Here is an 18,373-nt window from a genome sequence, read left to right on the forward strand (position 1 = left end):
TTTAATCTCACAAAAGATTACAAAAGATAAGCTTTCACTTCTAAGAAGCTCCCCTTTCCGAAGAACAGGATGGGGGTCCTGGCAGGACAAGCAGAGAGAAGACAGGCTCGGCAAGCACTATTGCAGCCCTTTTGGCTCCTCTCACCCCTGCTGGCCTTGCTGGCCTCACTGTCTCACAGCCACAGGCTGAAAGGGAAACACGATAGTCGTCGGGTAGTGGAGAATGGCTGAGCACAGCAGGCTGAGGAAAAGGGAAGGGAATCCCAATAGCTACTACCCTTCCTGTTTGCAGACCATGCCCATGCTGAGGTAGGCAAAACTTGGACTCCTGGGGTGGGTCTCTGCTATGGTTGCAATTTCAGGTGCTTCCCTCTTTTTATTTGTCTTCCTAATTCACTGAAAATTAGGCAATGGCAGCAGACTGGTATGGTTCACGTATTGTCTTACACCCTCTATGTATGCTGCTTTGAACTCTTAGTATTTAACTGCCCTCTCCAAATTTCCTGGGCCAGATCTGCATGTGGATTCAAGCAAGGAGACTCTTCCTATTAAAACTCATATGAAAGTATAACATAAGCATAGGTGAGACCAAGTGACAGGGTACTTATATACAAACTGTTTACATAGTATAGTGATTCAGAAAACAGGTTTGAACAAGACTGCCTGAGTTAGAATTCTAGCCTAACCACTTGCTAGCTGTGACCTTGGACAAGTCACCTACCCTCTGGATACCTCAGTTTCATCTGTATTATGAGGCTAATAATAGTACTGACCTCTCAGGACTGTTAAGACTAAATGAGTTGATATTTGTGAATCTCTTAGAACAGTGTCTGATACAGAGTAGATGCTATAGAAGTACTTATTGAATAAGTATTCATGAAAATTAATACTAAAGTAAATACCCTTCATGTAACTGAAATTTTAAATTAAGAACTGACATCGTTCAAATTTGAAAACTTGGTCCTTTATAATATATAATTTATTCTAATAAATAAATACTACTGCATTTACTCTCTAGCTTTAGAATATGTGATTAAAGATACCATGTTCCATTGAGTGATTCCATAGACAAGTGCTATATTTCCCTCTTGGAGATTCAGAGCACACATTAGCATATTACGGGCTCTCTTGGCATTTTCTAAAAAGTTTATTTTCTGGCCAGGCGCAGTGGCTCACGCCTGTAATCCCAGCACTTTGGGAGGCCAAGGTGGGCAGATCACTTGAGGCCAAGAGTGCAATCCAGCTTGGCCAACATGGTGAAACCCCGTCTCTACTAAAAATACAAAAATTAGCTGGGCATGGTGGTGCACACCTGTAATCCCAACTAAAGAGTCTGAGGCAAGAGAATTCCTTGAACCTGGGAGGGGGAGGTTGCAGTGAGCCGAGATCGCACCACTCTGCACTCCAGCCTGGGCAACAGAGCGAGACCTGGTCTCCAAAAAATAAAAAAGGTGATTTTCTTTTTAAATCATCATTCCTTTTGCACAGCATAGCTATTAAGACAATAGTGCTTCATGGAATATTGGTTAGGAAACACTACTGTATACAATAATGCTGTGGGGCTTTAAAAAAAATCTGATGTCCTTTCTCATTCCTGAATGTTTCCCATAAGTAAAATGATCTACTGATAATCCAGTCTTATACCACCTAAGGCTGCACAGTTTTAATGTAGGAAATTTCTTTTAGCTTGAATCTGTTTCATTGGTGTAACCTTTCCCTCCTAATGAGGCTTGTCTAACATGAAGTAGGGTCTTACCCTCCCTGAAGTCCCTGAGGGGCAATGTTCCAGGCAAGGTCATCATCACTGTCATATCTTCGAGGGTTGTCAAAGAAATAAGATCTGGGACTGAATCCATGGCTGGGGACCATTCCAGGATTGGTCTAGAAAGACAGGTAATCATTCAGCATACTTACAGACATCGTCCTTGCACTAGACAAAAATAAGATCTCTTTCTTGTAGGAGACTAAAGATGTTCTATTCATTTGCATGTAGGCTGTATCTGCTCAGCTGGAATATTCATTTCAGTTACTCTTATGTTTGAGAGGGATTAGCCTTGCCTTTTATCAGTATGGGCAAAATCTATCAGAGTCTTGCTTGCAACAATGAGTCATCATTGTTTTAATCCCTTATTGAAAAGCTAGATGATGAGTAACTATATGCCAATAAACTGTAAAATCTAGAAGAAATGGGCAAATTCCAAGACACATACAGCCTACCAAGACTAAACCAGAAAGAACTCTAAAAGCTGAACAGACCAATAGCGAGTCTTTTATTCTACCTGACTAGAATTTCTCTGCTCCCTGATCCACTGAGAAAGCAATGTTTTCTCCCAGCTTTTCTTCAGTTCTTCTGTCCCTAAAACAGAGCTCTCTTAAGGTTTCTAAAGACTTTCACTGTTAGTAACAAGGAGTAGTAAAAAGGCAAGAGATCAAAGCCATAAGAAGTCTCCCAGTAAAGAAAAGCCTGGGACCCGATGGCTTCACTGCAGAATTCTACCAAACATTTAAAGAAGAACTAGTATCAGTCCTACTCAAACTATTCCAAAAAAATAGAGGAAGAGGGAGTACTTCTACACTCATGGAGGAGGCCAGTATTACCCTGATACTAAAACCAAAGACACATTAAAAAAAAGAAAAGAAAACTATAGGCCAATATCTCTGATAAATATTGATGCAAAAATCCTCAACAAAATACTAGTAAACCAATTCAACAATACATTAGGAAGATTATTCATCATGACCAAGTGGGATTTATCCATGTGATGCAAGGATGGCTCAACATAACAGAATGAAAGATAAAAACCATATGATCATTTCAATTGATGCAAAAATAGCACTTGATAAAATTCAATGTTCTTTCATGATAAAAACCCTCAAACCGGGGATAGAAGAAACATACCTCAACATAATAAAAGCCATATATGACAGACCCATAGCTAGTATCACACTGAATAGGGGAAAACTGAAAGCCTTTCCTCTAAGATCTGGAACACAGAGTCACCACTGTTACCCAACATAGTACTGGAAGTCCTAGCTAGAGCAATCAGACAAAAGAAAGGGCATTCAAATTGGAATATTAAAAGTCAAATTATCCTTGTTTACAGATGATATATTTGGAAAACCTAATGACTCCACAAAAAAAGTGTGAGAACTAATAAATGCAGTAAAGCTGCACGAAAAATTAGTAGCATTTCTATATGCCAACAGTGAAACTATATGCCAACAGTGAACAATCTGAAAAATTAACAAGTAATCCCACTTATAGCCACAAATATAAATACCTAGGAATTAACCAAAGAAGTGAAAGATCTCTATAATGAAAACTATAAAACATTGAAAGAAACTGAAGAGGACACCAAAAAAATGGAAAAATATTTTCTGTTCATGGATTGGAAGAATCAATATTGTTAAAATGGCCATACTACCCAAAGCAATCTACAGATTCAATGCAATCCCTATCAAAATACCAATTATATTCTTCACAGAAATAGAAAAAACAATCCTAAAATTTATACAGAACCACAAAAGACCCAGAACAGCCAAAGCTATTTTAAGCAGAAAGAACAAAAGAACATGACCTGACTTCAAATTACACTGCAGAGTTATAGTAACTAAACAGCATGGTACTGGTATAGAAACAGACACATAGGGCCAGGCACAGTGGCTCACGCCTGTAATCCCAACCTTTTGGGAGGCTGAGGCAGGCAGGTCACGAGGTCAGGAGATCAAGACCATCCTGGCTAACATGGTGAAACCCCATCTCTACTAAAAATACAAAAAATTATCCAGGCAAGGTGGTGGGTGCCTGTAGTCCCAGCTACTCAGGAGGCTGAGGCAGGAGAATGGTGTGAACCCAGGAGGCAGAGCTTGCAGTGAGCCGAGATTGCGCCATTGCACTCCAGCCTGGGTGACAGAGCAAGACTCTGTCTCAAAAAAAAAAAAAAAGAAAAGAAAAACACATAGACCAATGGAACAGAATAGAGAACCCAGAAACAAATCCACACACCTACAGTGAACTCATTTTCAACAAACTGCCAAGAACATACATTGGGGAAAAGACAGTGTCTTCAATAAATGGTGCTGGGAAAACTAGATATCCATATGCAGAAGAATGAAACTAGACCCCTCTCTCTCACCAGATAATAAAATGGATTAAAGACTTAAAATTAAGACCTCAAACTATGAAACTACTACAAGAAAACATTGGGGAAAATCGCCAAGACATGGGTCTGGGCAAAAATTTCTTGAGAGTATCCCTATGGGCACTGCCATGATGGCAGAGGTTTGGGGCTAAAGAGCAGAGAATTTGTTTCCTGAAGAAGTGGAAGTGCAACAGGCAGGGAATGGATCCCAGATTTGCATCTGGATCTAGATTCTGTTCATCTATTCTATTTACATATAAATACTTTGAAGGGAAGATGGTGGATAGGAGACAGGGCTTACATGCAGCTCCCACTTGGACAGACAGAACAGTGTGTGGAGAGTCACACCATGGACTTCTGCTCCAGGAACCACCACAGGAGCATACCAGGAAAAGTGAAAGAATTCACAGACACTTGGAAAGAAGCGGCAGGTCACTGCAAACTCTGAAAGACAGGTGAAAAACTCTGGTGCTCTCTTGAAAGCGCCACCTCCTGGCTGGAGGCCAACCAACTCAGGACATTACAACTCATGACAGATCGCCTGCTCCAAGGAAGGAAAAAACAACAGCTAATTCTCCTGCCTCCAGCATCTTGGCTAAACAGTGGTCCTGAGTCTGTCCATGGTGGCAACTTCATTGCTAGCATAAAGCATTTAAGAAAGTCAGCACACTAAACATACTTACAACCAGGACTCTCACAGAGTCTACTTCAATCCCCTGCCACCTCCAGCAAAGCAGGTGCTGGTATCTACAGCTGGGAGACCTGAAGATGAATTGCATCACAGGACTCTTTGCAGACATTCCCCAGCACCAGTCCAAAGCCTGGTGGCCCTGCTGGGTGACTAGACCAAGAAGAGCAGTAACAATCACTGCAGTCTGGCTCATAGGAAGCCCCGTCACTAGGAGAAGGGGAAGCACCCCACATCAAGGGACCACCCTGTGGGACAAAAGAATCTGACCAGCAGCTTTGAGTTCTAGATTTTTCCAGTGAAACAGTCTACCCAAATGAGAAGGAATCAGAAAAGCAGTTCTGGTAATATGACAAAACAAGGTTCTATAACACCCCCCAAGGCCCACTCTAGCTCTCCAGCAATGGATCCAAACCAAGAAGAAATACCTGAATTGCCAGATAAATAATTCAGAGGGTTGATTATTAACCTACTCAAGGAGATACAAGAGAAAGGTAAAAACCAACTTAAATCAATTTTTTAATACAGATATGGATGAAAATGTCTCCAGAGAAATAGATAAAATAAAAAACAATCACAACTTCTGGAAATGAAAGACACACTTGGAGAATAAAAAATTCACTGGAAAGTTTCAACAACAGAATCAAGTAGAAAAGAAAGGACTTCAGAACTTGAAGACAAGGCTTTTGAATTTACCCAATCAACAAAGACAAAGAATTTACAAAATGAACACAGCCTCCCAAGAAATTTGTGATGATGTTAAATGGCCAAACATAATAATTGATGTTCCTGAGGATGAAGAGAAATCTAAAAGTTCGGGAAACATATTTGAGGGAATAATCAAGGAAAACTTCCCTGACCTCACTAGAGATCTAGACATCCAAATATAAGAAGCTCAAAGAACACCTGGGAAAATAATTTCAAAAAGATAATCAGGCACAATCATCAGGTTATCTAAAGGCAAAGGAAAGAATCTTAAGAGCTGTTTAACAGCAGATTTCTCAGCAGAAACCCCACAAGCCAGAAGGGATTGGGGTCCTATCTTTAGCCTCTTCAAACAAAATAATTGTTAGCCAAGAATTTTGTATCCAGCAAAACTAAGCTTCGTAAATGAAGAAAAAGATACAAAGTCTTTAGACAACAAAATGCTGAGAATTTGCCACTATCAAGCCAGCGCTACAAGAAATGCTAAAAGTAGTTCTAATTCTTGAAACAAAACTTCAAAATACACCAAAATAGAACCTCCTTAAGCATAAATCTCACCAGGCCTATAAAACAATGAAAAAGAAAAAAGTATCAGGCAACAAGTGGCATGATGAATAAAACAGTCTCACATCTCAATACTAATGTTGAGTGTAAATGGCCTAAATGCTCCACTTAAAAGATACAAAATGGGAGAATAGATAAAAATCCACCAATCAAGTATCTGCTGTCTTCAAGAGACTCAACTAATGCATAAGGACTCACATAAACTTAAGGTAAAGAGGTGGAAAAAGATATTCCACGCAAATGAAAACAAAAAGCGGGAGTAGCTATTCTTTTATCAGACAAAATAGACTTTAAAGCATCAACAGTTAAGACAAAGAGAGACATTATATATTAATAAAAGGATCAGTCCAACAGGAAAATATCACAATCCTAAATATATATACACCTAATATGGGAGCCCCCAAATTTATAAAACAATTATTATTAGACATTAAGAAATGAGATAGATGGCAACATAATAGTGGGGTACTTCAGTACTCCACTGACAGCACTAGACAAGCCATCAAGACAGAAAGTTAACAAAGAAACAAGACTTAAATTATACCCTAGAACAAATGGACTTAACAGATACTTAAAGAACATTCTACCCAACAACTGCAGAATATACATTCTTTTCATTGGCACATAGAACATTGTCTGAGATAGACCATATGATAGGCCATGAAATGAATCTAAATAAATTTAAGAAAATTGAGATTATATCAAATACTCTCTCAGACCACAGTGGAATAAAATTGGAGATTAACTCCAAAAGGAACCCTCAAAACTATATAAATGCATGGAAATTAAATAATCTGCTCCTGAATGATCCTGGGGTCAACAATGAAATCAAGATGGAAATTAAATTCTTAGAACTGAATGATAATAATGACACAACTTACCAAAACCTCTGAGGCACAGCAAAAGTGGGGCTGAGAGGAAAGTTCACAGCATTAAATGCCTACATCAAAAAAGTCTGGAAGAGCACAAATAGAAAATCTAAGGTCACACCTCAAGGAATTAGAGAAACAAGAACAAACAAACCCAAATCCAGCAGAAGAAAAGAAATAACAAAGATCAGAGTAGAACTAAACGAAATTGAAACAAAAAGGCAATACAAAAGATAAATGAAACAAAAAGCTGATTCTTTGAAAAGATAAACAAAGTCGATAGACCATCAGTGAGATTAACCGAGAGAAGATCCAAATAAGCTCAATTAGAAACAAAATGGGAGATATTACAACCAATACCACAGACATACAAAAGATCATTCAAGGTTACTATGAACACCTTTACACAAACTAGAAAATCAAAATATACAACCCTCCTAGATAAATCAGGAAGAAACAGAAACCGAACAGACCAGCAACAACTAGCAAGATCAAAACACCAATAAAAACATTTCCAACAACAAAAAAAGTCCAAGACCAGGTGGATTCACAGCTAATTTCTATCAGATATTCAAAGAAGAATTGGTACCAATCTTACTGAAACTGTTCCAAAAGATAGTGAAAGAGGGAATCCTCCCTAAATCATTCTATGAAACCAGTATCATCCTAATAACAAAACCAGAAAAGGACATAACAAAACTACAGACCAATATCCCTGATGAACATAGATGTAAAAATCCTCAACAAAATGCTAATAGCTAACTGAATCCAACAGCATATCAAAAAGATAATCCACCATGATCAAGTGAGTTTCATACCAGGGATGCAGGGATGGTTTAACCTACGTGAGTCAATAAATGGGCTATATCACATAAACAGAATTAAAAACAAAAATCAAATGATTACCTCAATGGATGCAGAAAAAGCATTTGAAAAAAATCCAGCATCTCTTTAGGACTAAAGCCCTCAGCAAAACTGGCATAGAAGGGACATATATCAAGGTAATAAAAGCCATCTATGACAAACCCCACAGCCAACATTATTCTGAATCAGGAAAAGTTGAAAGCATTCCACCTGAGAAATGGAACAAGACAAGGATGCCCTCTTTCACCACTTCTATTCAACATAGCACTGGAAGTCCTTAGCCAGAGCAATCAGACAACAGAAAGAGAGGGCATCCAAACCAGTAAAAAGTAAGTCAAACTGTCACTGTTACCAATGATATGATCGTATACCTAGAAAACCCTAAAGACTTATCCTAAAAGCTCCTAAAACGGATCACCAACAATGACCAAGGTGAGAATCAAATAAGGAACTCAACCCCTTTCACAACAGCTGCAAGAGCAAACTACTTAGGAATATACCTAACCAAGGAGGTGAAAGCTCTCTACAAGGAAAACTACAAAACACTGCTAAAATAAATCATAGATGACACAAACAAATGGAAACACATCCTCCATGCTCATAGACGGGCAGAATCAATATTGTGAAAGGGACCATACTGCCAAAAGCAATCTACAAATTCAATGCAATTCCCATCAAGATACCATCATCAGGCTGGATGCAGTGGCTCACACCTGTAATCCCAACACTTTGGGAGACCAGGCAGGTAGATCACTTGAGGTCAGTAGTTCAGGACCAGCCTGGACAACATGGCGAAACCCTGTCTCTACTAAAAAATACAAAAGTTAGCCAGGTGTGGTAGTGCATACCTGTAATCACAGCTACTTTGGAGGCTGAGGCACAAGAATTACTTGAACCTGGGAGGCAGAGATTGCAGTGAGCCAGTATCACACCACTGCTCTCCAGCCGGGTGACAGAGCAAGACTCTGTCTCAAAAAACCAAAAAGGTCATCATTCTTCACAGAAATAGAAAAAAATTCTAAAATTCATATGGAACCAAGAAAGGCCCTGCATAGCCAAAGCAAGACGAAGCAAAAAGAACAAATCCAGAGGTATCACATTACCCAGCTTCCAACTATACTACAAGGCAATAGTTACCAAAACAGCATGGTACTGGTATAAGAATAGGAAGGCGGGGCCAGGCTCAGTGGCTCATGCCTGTAATCCCAGCACTTTGGGAGGCTGAGGCAGGTGGATCACTTGAGGTCAGGAGTTTAAGATCAGCCTGGTCAACATGGTGAAACCTCATCTCTACTAAAAATACAAAAATTAGTTGGGCATGGTGGCGGGTGCCTGTAATCCCAGCTACTCAGGAGGCTGAGGCAGGAGAATCACTTGAACCTGGGAGGTGGAGGTTGCAATGAGCTGGGATTACGCCACGGCACTCCAGCCTAGGTGACAGAGTGAGGCAGGTAGACCGATGGAAACGAATAGAGAACCCAGAAATAAAGCCAAATATTTACAGACAACTGATCTTCAACAACACAAATAAAAACATAAAGTGGGGAAAGGATACCCTGTTCAACAAATGGTGCTGGGATAATTGGCAAACCACATGTAGAACAATGAAGCTGGATCCTCATCTCTCACTGTATACAAAAATCAACTCAAGATGGATCAAAGACTTAAATCTAAGGCCTGAAACCATAAAAATTCTAGAAGATAGCATGAGAAAAACTCTTCTAGACATTGTCTTAGGCAAAGAGATCATGACCAAGAATCCAAAAGCAAATACAACAAAAACAAAGATAAATAAATACATGGAACCTAATTAAACAAAAAGTCTTCTGTACAGCAAAGGAAATAATCAGCATAGTAAACAGACAAGTCATAGAGTAGGAGAAAATATTCTCAGACTATGCATCCAACAAAGGACTAACATCCAAAATCTTCAAGGAACTCAAACATATCAGCAAGAAAAAAAAAAAAAAACTAATCCCATCCAAAAGTGGGCTAAGGACATGAATAGACAATTCTCAAAAGAAGATATCCAGGCCGGGCGCGGTGGCTCAAGCCTGTAATCCCAGCACTTTGGGAGGCCGAAAAGGGCGGATCACGAGGTCAGGAGATCGAGACCATCCTGGCTAACATGGTGAAACCCCGTCTCTACTAAAAAAATACAAAAAACTAGCCGGGCGAGGTGGCGGGCGCTTGTAGTCCCAGCTACTCAGGAGGCTGAGGCAGGAGAATGGCATAAACCCGGGAGGCGGAGCATGCAGTGAGCTGAGATCTGGCCACTGCACTCTAGCCTGGGCGACAGAACAAGACTCCGTCTCAAAAAAAAAAAAAAAAAAAAGAAGATATCCAAATGGCCAAGAAACATGAAAAAATCCTCAACATCACTAATTATCAGGGGGATGGAAACCAAAACCACAATGAGATGCCACCTTACTCCTGCAAGAATGACCATAATTCAAAAATCAAAAAATAACAGATGTGGGCATGGATGTAGTAAAAAAAGAACACTTTTATACTGCTGGTGGGAATGTAAACTGGAAAACAGTATGGAGATTCCTTAAAGAACTAAAAGTGGAACTACCATTTGATCCAGCAATCCCACTTACTAGGTATCTACCCAGAGGTAAAGGAATCATATATGAAAAAGACACTTGCGCAGGCATGTTTATAGCCGCACAATCCACAATTCCAAAAATACAAAAATATGGAACCAGCCTAAATGCCCATCAACCAATTAGTGGATAAAGAAAAATGGTGTGTGTGTGTGTGTGTGTGTATACACACACACCATGGAATACTACTCAGCCATAAAAAGGAATGAAATAGCATCCACAGCAACCTGGATGGAGTTGGAGACCATTATTCTAAGTGAAATAATTCTCAGGAATGGAAAACCAAACATCATATGTTCTCACTTATAAGCAGGAGCTGAGCTATGAGGACACAAAGGGCTAAGAGTGATATAATGGACTTGGGGACCTGGGGGAAGGATGGAAGGGGGCGAGGGATAAAAGACTACGCATTGGGTACAGTGTACAATGCTAAGGTGCTGGGTGCACCAAAATCTCAGTAGTCACCATTAAACAACTTTTCCATGTGACCAAACACCACCTATTCCCCAAAAACTTTTTAAATTAAGATTAAAATTTAAAAAAAAATAATTCTTGGCCAGGCACAGTGGCTCACGCCTGTAATCCCAGCACTCTGGGAGGCTGAGGCAGGTGGATGACTTGAGGTCAGGAGTTCGAGACCAGCCTGGCCAACACGGTGAAACCCCATCTCTACTAAAAATACAAAAATTATCTGGGTGTGGTAGCTCATGTCTTAGTCCCAGCTACTCAGGAGGCTGACACAGGAGAATCACTTGAACCCAGAAAGTGGAGATTGCAATGAGCCAAGATCACGCTACTGTACTCCAGCCTGGGCAACAAAGCAAAACTCCATCTCAAAAATAAAAATAAAAATAAATGAATTCATGAGCAATACCCTACAAGGACAGGCAACCAAAGCAAAATGGAAAAATAGGATTGTATCAAGTTAAAAGCTTTTGCACAGTAACAGAAACAACAAAGTCAAGACAACCTACAGAATGGGAGAAAATATTTGCAAACTACCCATCTGACAAGGGATTAATAACCAGAATATATAGGAAAAGGTGTAGTAATCAAAATAAAAAATGGGCAAAAGATTTGAACAGACATTTCTCAAAAGATGACATACAGCAAAAAACAGGCATATGAAAAACTGTATCACTGATCAGAGAAATGCAAATCAAAACTACAGTGAGATATTACCACACCGCAGTTAAAATGGCTTATGTCTAAAAGGCAGTAACAAATGCTGGCAAGGATGTGGAGAAAAGGGAACCCTTGAACACTGTTGGCAGGAATGTATATTAGTACAACCACTATGGAGAACAGTTTGGCAGTTCCTCAAAAAAACTAAACATTGAGCTACCACATGATCCAGCAATCCCACTGCTGGTGTCTACCCAAAAGAAGGGAAATCAGTATATTGAAGAGAAATCTGCGCTCCCATGTTTGCTGCAGCACTGTTCACAATAGCTAAGCTTCGGAAGCAACCTAAGTATTCATCAACAGATGAATGGATAAAGAAAATGTGGAACATATACAGAATGGAGTACTATTCAGCCATAAAAAAGAATGAAATCCAGTAATTTGGAACAACATGGATGAACTGGAGATGATTATGTTAAGTGAAATAAGCCAGACACAGAAAGACAAACATCACATGTTCTCACTTATTTGTGGGATCTAAACTCAAACAATTGAACTCATGGACACAGAGAGGAGAAGGATGGTTGCCAGAGGCTGGGAAGGGTAGCGGCATGGGATAGAGAGGATGGTTAATGGGTTAAAAAAAAATTTGAATGAATGAATAGGACTTACTGTTTGATAGCACTAACAACAAGGTGACTATAGTCAATAATAACTGTACATTTTAAAATAGTATGATTGGATTATTTGTAACACAAAGGATAAATGCTTGGGGTGGAGACACCAGTCTCCATGATGTGATTATTTCACATTGCATGCCTGTATCAAAACATCTCATGTACTCCATAAATATACACACACACCTATTATCTACCCACAAAAATTTTTTTAAAAGCTAGGTGATGCCCAAATTAGCCAATAAAGTAGATAGTTCAATTTGGATATAAATCATGAAGGCATTCATGACAATGGTGAAATCATTTGGGGGGAATTTCTCATCCCATTTCCATTTCCTGCCTCTATAATCATTTCATCCTGTTTCTGCCCCCAAACTGAGTTTACTTCTCAAAAAATTTCCAATGACTGGTCTCAGGTACACCCTAGAGGTCACTGCCAGTTTTCAAGATCACAGCTGCCCTAGGATGACTGTTGGGGTTTGAAAAGCCTTTTCTGCCGGCAGCTTCTAAAAAGTAAAGTTGTCTTTGTCAGGAAAGATTTTAAATAAACAAGATCAGAACTAGATTATATGGCACACCAAATCAGGCATATGTTTTGACATCCTTGTACTTATCATCAGTGATCTATTTAAAAGTTAATAGAACATGAACAGAGGTGGCCACAGGATGGCTATCTAAATGTGAATTCCTGCTTTGCTAAGATTAATGTAGCCAAACATAAGGAGCAAAGTGGAACTAACACAAGGTGGATTGCCTTAAAATTTACTATTTTTAATAGTTTAAGAATACCTATGAGCCACGTGCAAAAGAATGAAGTTGGATCCTTATCTCACACCATATACAAAAAATAACTCAAAATGGATTAGAAACCAAATGTAAGAACAAAAACTACAAAACTCTTAGAAGAAAATATAGGGGCAAGTTTTCAGGGGCAAATACAGATGCTTCTCAAATTGTGATGAGGTTACATTCTGATAAACTCATCATAAGTTGAAAATAAATAAAAAATACACACCATAGAGTATTGGTTTTTGACCCCTATGATCGTATGGCTGACTGAGAGCTGTGCCTCACTGCCCTATACATCTTGAGAGATTATCATAACCCATATTGTTAGCCCAGGAAAATATTTAAATATTCAAAATTTCAATTATAGTTTCTACTGAATATGTCCTGCTTTCACACCATCTGTAAAGTTGAAAAATTGTAAGTTGAACTGTTGTAAATCAGGGACCATCGGTATAGGATGTGGCAAAGGGTTCTTGGGTATGACACCAGAACACAAGCAACAAAAGATAAATACAGTGGACAAAATTAGAAGCTTTTGTCCTTCAAAGAATACCAATCAAGAAAGTGAAAAGACAGCTACAGAATGAGAGAAAATATGTGCAAATCATATACCTGACAAGGGACTTAGAGTATATTTAAAACATATAAAGAACTCTTACAACTCAATAATAAAAAGACAGCCCAGTTTAAAAGTGGACAAAGGATGTGAATAGACATTTCTCCAAAGAAGATAAGCAAATGACCACTAAGCACACAAAGAGATCCTCGACTAACTTAGTCAACAGAGAAATACACATCAGAAGCCAAAAGGAGATATCATTTAATACCCATTAGGATATCTAGAATCAAAAAGTCAGATAACAAGTGCTAGGAGCGTGGAGGAATCAGAACCTTCATACACTGCTGGTGAGAATGTAAAATGGTGCTGCCTTTGTGGAAAATAGTCTGGCAGTTTTTCAGAAAGTGACACTCAAAAATACCCAATAACTCGGCAATTCCACTCCTAAGAATATACCCAAGAGAAATGAAAACGTATGTTCACACAGAAACTTGTACACAAATGTTTACAACAGCCTTATTCATCATAGCCAAATGGTGGAAATGACCCAAATATCTACTCATATCCACAAGTGGTTTCCTTAAATGTGTCCTTTTTGTCATTTCAAGCTTCTTGATGTGGGTCGTTAAGAAGCTTGAAATTATAGTCCAGGCACAGTGGCTCACACCTGTAATCCCAGCACTCACACCTGTAATCCCAGCACTTCCCAGAACTCCCAGGAGTTCAAGACCAGCCTGGCCAACATAAAGAAACCCCATCTCTACTAAAAAATACAAAAATTAGCCAGGCGTGGTGGCGGGTGCCTGTAATCCCAGCTATTTGGGAGTCTGAGGCAGAAGAATCACTTGAACCTCTGCCTGGGAGGCAGAGGTTGCAGTGAGCCGAGATCACCCCACTCTACTCCAGCCTGGGTGACAGAGCCAGACTGTATCCAAAAAAAGAAAAACTTGAAATGAAACGATAAAAAGAAGGAAAACTTAAAATTCCTTAAAACCAGTGATGTCATACAGGAATAAAAACATATCACCTATTAGATGGCCGAATAGAAACAGCTCCAGTCTGCAGCTCCCAGCAAGATCGACGCAGAAGGCGGGTGATTACTGCATCTCCAACTGAGGTACCTGGTTCTTCTCACTGGGACTGGTTGGACGGTGGGTGCAGCTCACAAACGGCATGCCAAAGCAGGGTAGGGTGTTGCCTCAACCGGGAAGCGCAAGAGGTCGGGGTATTTTCCCCCCTACCCAAGGGAAGCCGTGAGGGACTGCGCCTGAGAAACCGTGCACACTGCAGCCCAGATACTGCGCTTTTCCCATGGTCTTCACAACCTGCAGACCAGGAGATGCCCTCCAGTGCCTACCCCACCAGGGCCCTGGGTTTCAAGCACAAAGCTGGGCAGCCATTTAGACAGACACTGAACTAGTTGCAGGAGGTTTTTTTTTGTTTTGCTTTTGTTTTTTCCGCCATACCCCAGTGGCATCTGGAACACCAGCGAGACAGAACCGTTCTCTCCCCTGGAAAGGGGGCTGAAGCCAGGGAGCCAGGTAGTCTCGCTCGGCAGGTCCCACGTCCATGGAGCCCAGCAAACTAAGATCCACTGGTTTGAAATTCTCGCTGCCAGCACAGCAGCAGTCTGAGGTTGACCTGGGACGCTCGAGCTTGGTATGGGGAGGGGTGTCGGCCATTACTGAGGCTTGAGTAGGCGGTTTTACCCTCACAGTATAAACAAAGCCTCTGGAAAGTTGGAACTGGGCAGAGCCCACACCAGCTCAGCAAGGCCACTCTGGCCAGACTGCTAGATTTCTCCTCTCTGGGCAGGGCATCTCTGAAAAAAAGGCAGCAGCCCCAGTCAGGGACTTATAGATAAAACCCCCATCTCCCTGGGACAGAACACCTTGGGGAAGGGGCAGGTGTGGGCGCAGCGTCAGCAGACTTAAATGTCCCTGCCTGATGGCTCTGAAGAGAGAAGGAGATCTCCCAGCACTGCGTTCAAGCTCTGCTAAGGGTAAGACTGCCTCCTTAAGTGGGTTGATGACCACCGTGTATCCTGACTGGGAGATACCTCCCAGTAGGGGCTGACAGACACCTCATACAGGAGAGCTCTGGCTGGCATCTGGCAGGTGCCCCCCTGGGACAAAGCTTCTCAGAGGAAAGAACAGGCAGCAATCTTTGCTGTTCTGCAGCCTCTGCTGGTGATACCCAGGCAAACAGGGTCTGGAGTGGACCTCCAGCAGACTTGCAGCAGAGGGACCTGACCGTTAGAAGGAAAACTAACATCAGAAAGGAAGATCATGTCCACTCAGAGACCCATCCGAAGGTCACCAACATCAAAGACCAAAGGTAGATAAATCCACAAAGATGGGGAGAAATCAGTGCAAAAAGGCTGAAAATTCCAAAAACCAGAATGCTGCTTCTCCTCCAAAGGATCACAACTCACCAACAAGGGAGCAAAACTGGACGGAGAATGAATTTGATGAATTGACAGAAGTAGGCTTCAGAAGGTGGGTAATAACAAACTCCTCCGAGCTAAGGAAGCATGTTCTAACCCAATGCAAGGACGCTAAGAACCTTGAAAAAAGGTTAGATGAACTGCTAACTACAATAACGAGTTTAGAGAAGAATATAAATAACCTGATGGAGCTGAAAAACACAGCACAAGAACTTCATGAACCATACACAAGTATCAAGAGCTGAATTGATCAAGTGGAAGAAAGGATATGAGACTGAAGATCAACTTAATGAAATCAAGTGAGAAGACAAGATTAGAGAAAAAAGAATAAAAAGGAATGAACAAAGTCTCTAAGAAATATGGAACTATGTGAAAAGACCAAATCTACATTTGATTGATGTACCTGAACATGATGTGGAGAATGGAACCAAGTTGGAAAACACTCTTCAGGATATTATCCAGGAGAATTTCTCCAACCTAGCAAGACAGGCCAACATTTAAATTCAGGATATACAGAGAACACCTCAAAGATACTCCTCGAGAAGAGCAACCCCAAGATACATAATCATCAGATTCACCAAGGTTTAAACAAAGGAAAAAATGTTAAGGGCAGCCAGAGAGAAAGGTTGGGTTACTCACAAAGGGAAGCCTATCAGACTAACAGCAGATCTCTCTGCAGAAACCCTACAAGCCAGAAGAGATTGGGGGCCAATATTCAACATTCTTAAAGAAAAGAATTTTCAACTCAGAATTTCATATCCAGCCAAACTAAGCTTCATAAGTAAAGGAGAAATAAAATCCATTACAGACAAGCAAATGCTGAGAGATTTTGTCACCACCAGGCCTGCCTTACAAGAGCTCCTGAAGGAAGCACTAAATATGGAAAGGAACAACCGGTACCAGCCACTGCAAAAACATACCAAATTGTAAAGACCATTGACACTATGAAGAAACTGCATCAACTAACGGGCAAAATAACCAGCTAGCATCATAATGTCAGGATCAAATTCACACATAACAATATTAACCTTAAACGTAAATGGACTAAACGCCCCAATTAAAACACACAAACTGGCACACTGGATAAAGAGTTAAGACCCATCAGTATGCTGTATTCAGGAGACCCATCTCACGTGAAAAGACACACATAGGCTCAAACTAAAGGGATGGAGGAATACTTACCAAGCAAATGGAAAGAAAAAAAAAAGCAAGCAGGAATTTCAATCCTAATCTCTGATAAAATAGACTTTAAACCAACAAAGATCAAGAGAGACAAAGAAGGCTGTTACATAATGGTAAAGGGATCAATGCAACAAGAAGAGCTAACTATCCTAAATATATATGCACCAATACAGGAGCACCCAGATTCATAAAGCAAGTTCTTAGAGACCTACAAAGACACTTAGACTCCCACACAACAATAGTGGGAGGCTTTAACACCCCACTGTCAATATTAGACAGATCAACGAGACAGAAAATTAAGGATATTCAGGACTTGAACTCAACTCTAGACCAAGTGGACCTAATAGACATCTACAGAACTCTCTACCCCAAGTTAACAGTATATACATTCTTCTCAGCACCTCATCTCATTTATTCTAAAATTGACCACATAATTGGAAGTAAAACACTCCTCAGCAAATGCAAAAGAATGGAAATCATAACAGTCTTTCAGACCACAGTGCAATCAAATTGGAACTCAGGATTAAGAAACTCACTCAAGGGCCGGGCGCGGTGGCTCACGCCTGTAATCCCAGCACTTTGGGAGGCTGAGGCGGGCGGATCACGAGGTCAGGAGATCGAGACCATCCTGGCTAACACGGTGAAACCCCGTCTCTACTAAAAATACAAAAAATTAGCCAGGCGTGGTGGTGGGCATCTGTAGTCCCAGCTAATCGGGAGGCTGAGGCAGGAGAATGGCGTGAACCCGGAAGGCAGAGGTTGCAGTGAGCCGAGATCGCGCCACTGCACTCCAGCCTGGGCAACAGAGTGAGACTCCGCCTCAAGAAAAAAAAACACACAAAAAAAGAAACGCACTCAAAACCGCACAACTACATGGAAACTGAACAACCCTCTCCTGAATGACTACTGGGTAAATAACAAAATTAAGGCAGAAATAAAGATCTTATTTGAAACCAGTGAGAAAAAGACACAATATACCAGAATCTCTGGGACACACTTAAAGCAGTGTGTAGAGGGAAATTTATAGCACAAAATGCCCACAAAAGAAAGCAGGAAAGATCTAAAATTGACACCCTAACATCACAATTAAAACAACTAGAGAAGCAAGAGCAAACACATTCAAAAGCTAGCAGAAGAAATAGATCAGAGCAGAG

General features: G+C 40.6%; 1 protein-coding gene across 1 annotated transcript in view; it reads right to left on the bottom strand.

The window, feature by feature from the left end:
* The window catches only part of GPR137B (G protein-coupled receptor 137B), a 68,716-nt gene that overhangs the window by 1,893 nt on the left and 48,450 nt on the right, over positions 1 to 18,373 (bottom strand). Inside the window, exon 6 of the mRNA XM_015126959.3 lies at positions 1,757 to 1,881. Coding sequence (XP_014982445.2) covers positions 1,757 to 1,881 — 125 coding nt within the window. The remainder of the gene's footprint in view (positions 1 to 1,756; positions 1,882 to 18,373) is intronic.

The sequence above is a fragment of the Macaca mulatta genome, chromosome 1 (genome assembly GCF_049350105.2).
Source record: "Macaca mulatta isolate MMU2019108-1 chromosome 1, T2T-MMU8v2.0, whole genome shotgun sequence".
NCBI classification, from domain to species: domain Eukaryota; kingdom Metazoa; phylum Chordata; class Mammalia; order Primates; family Cercopithecidae; genus Macaca; species Macaca mulatta.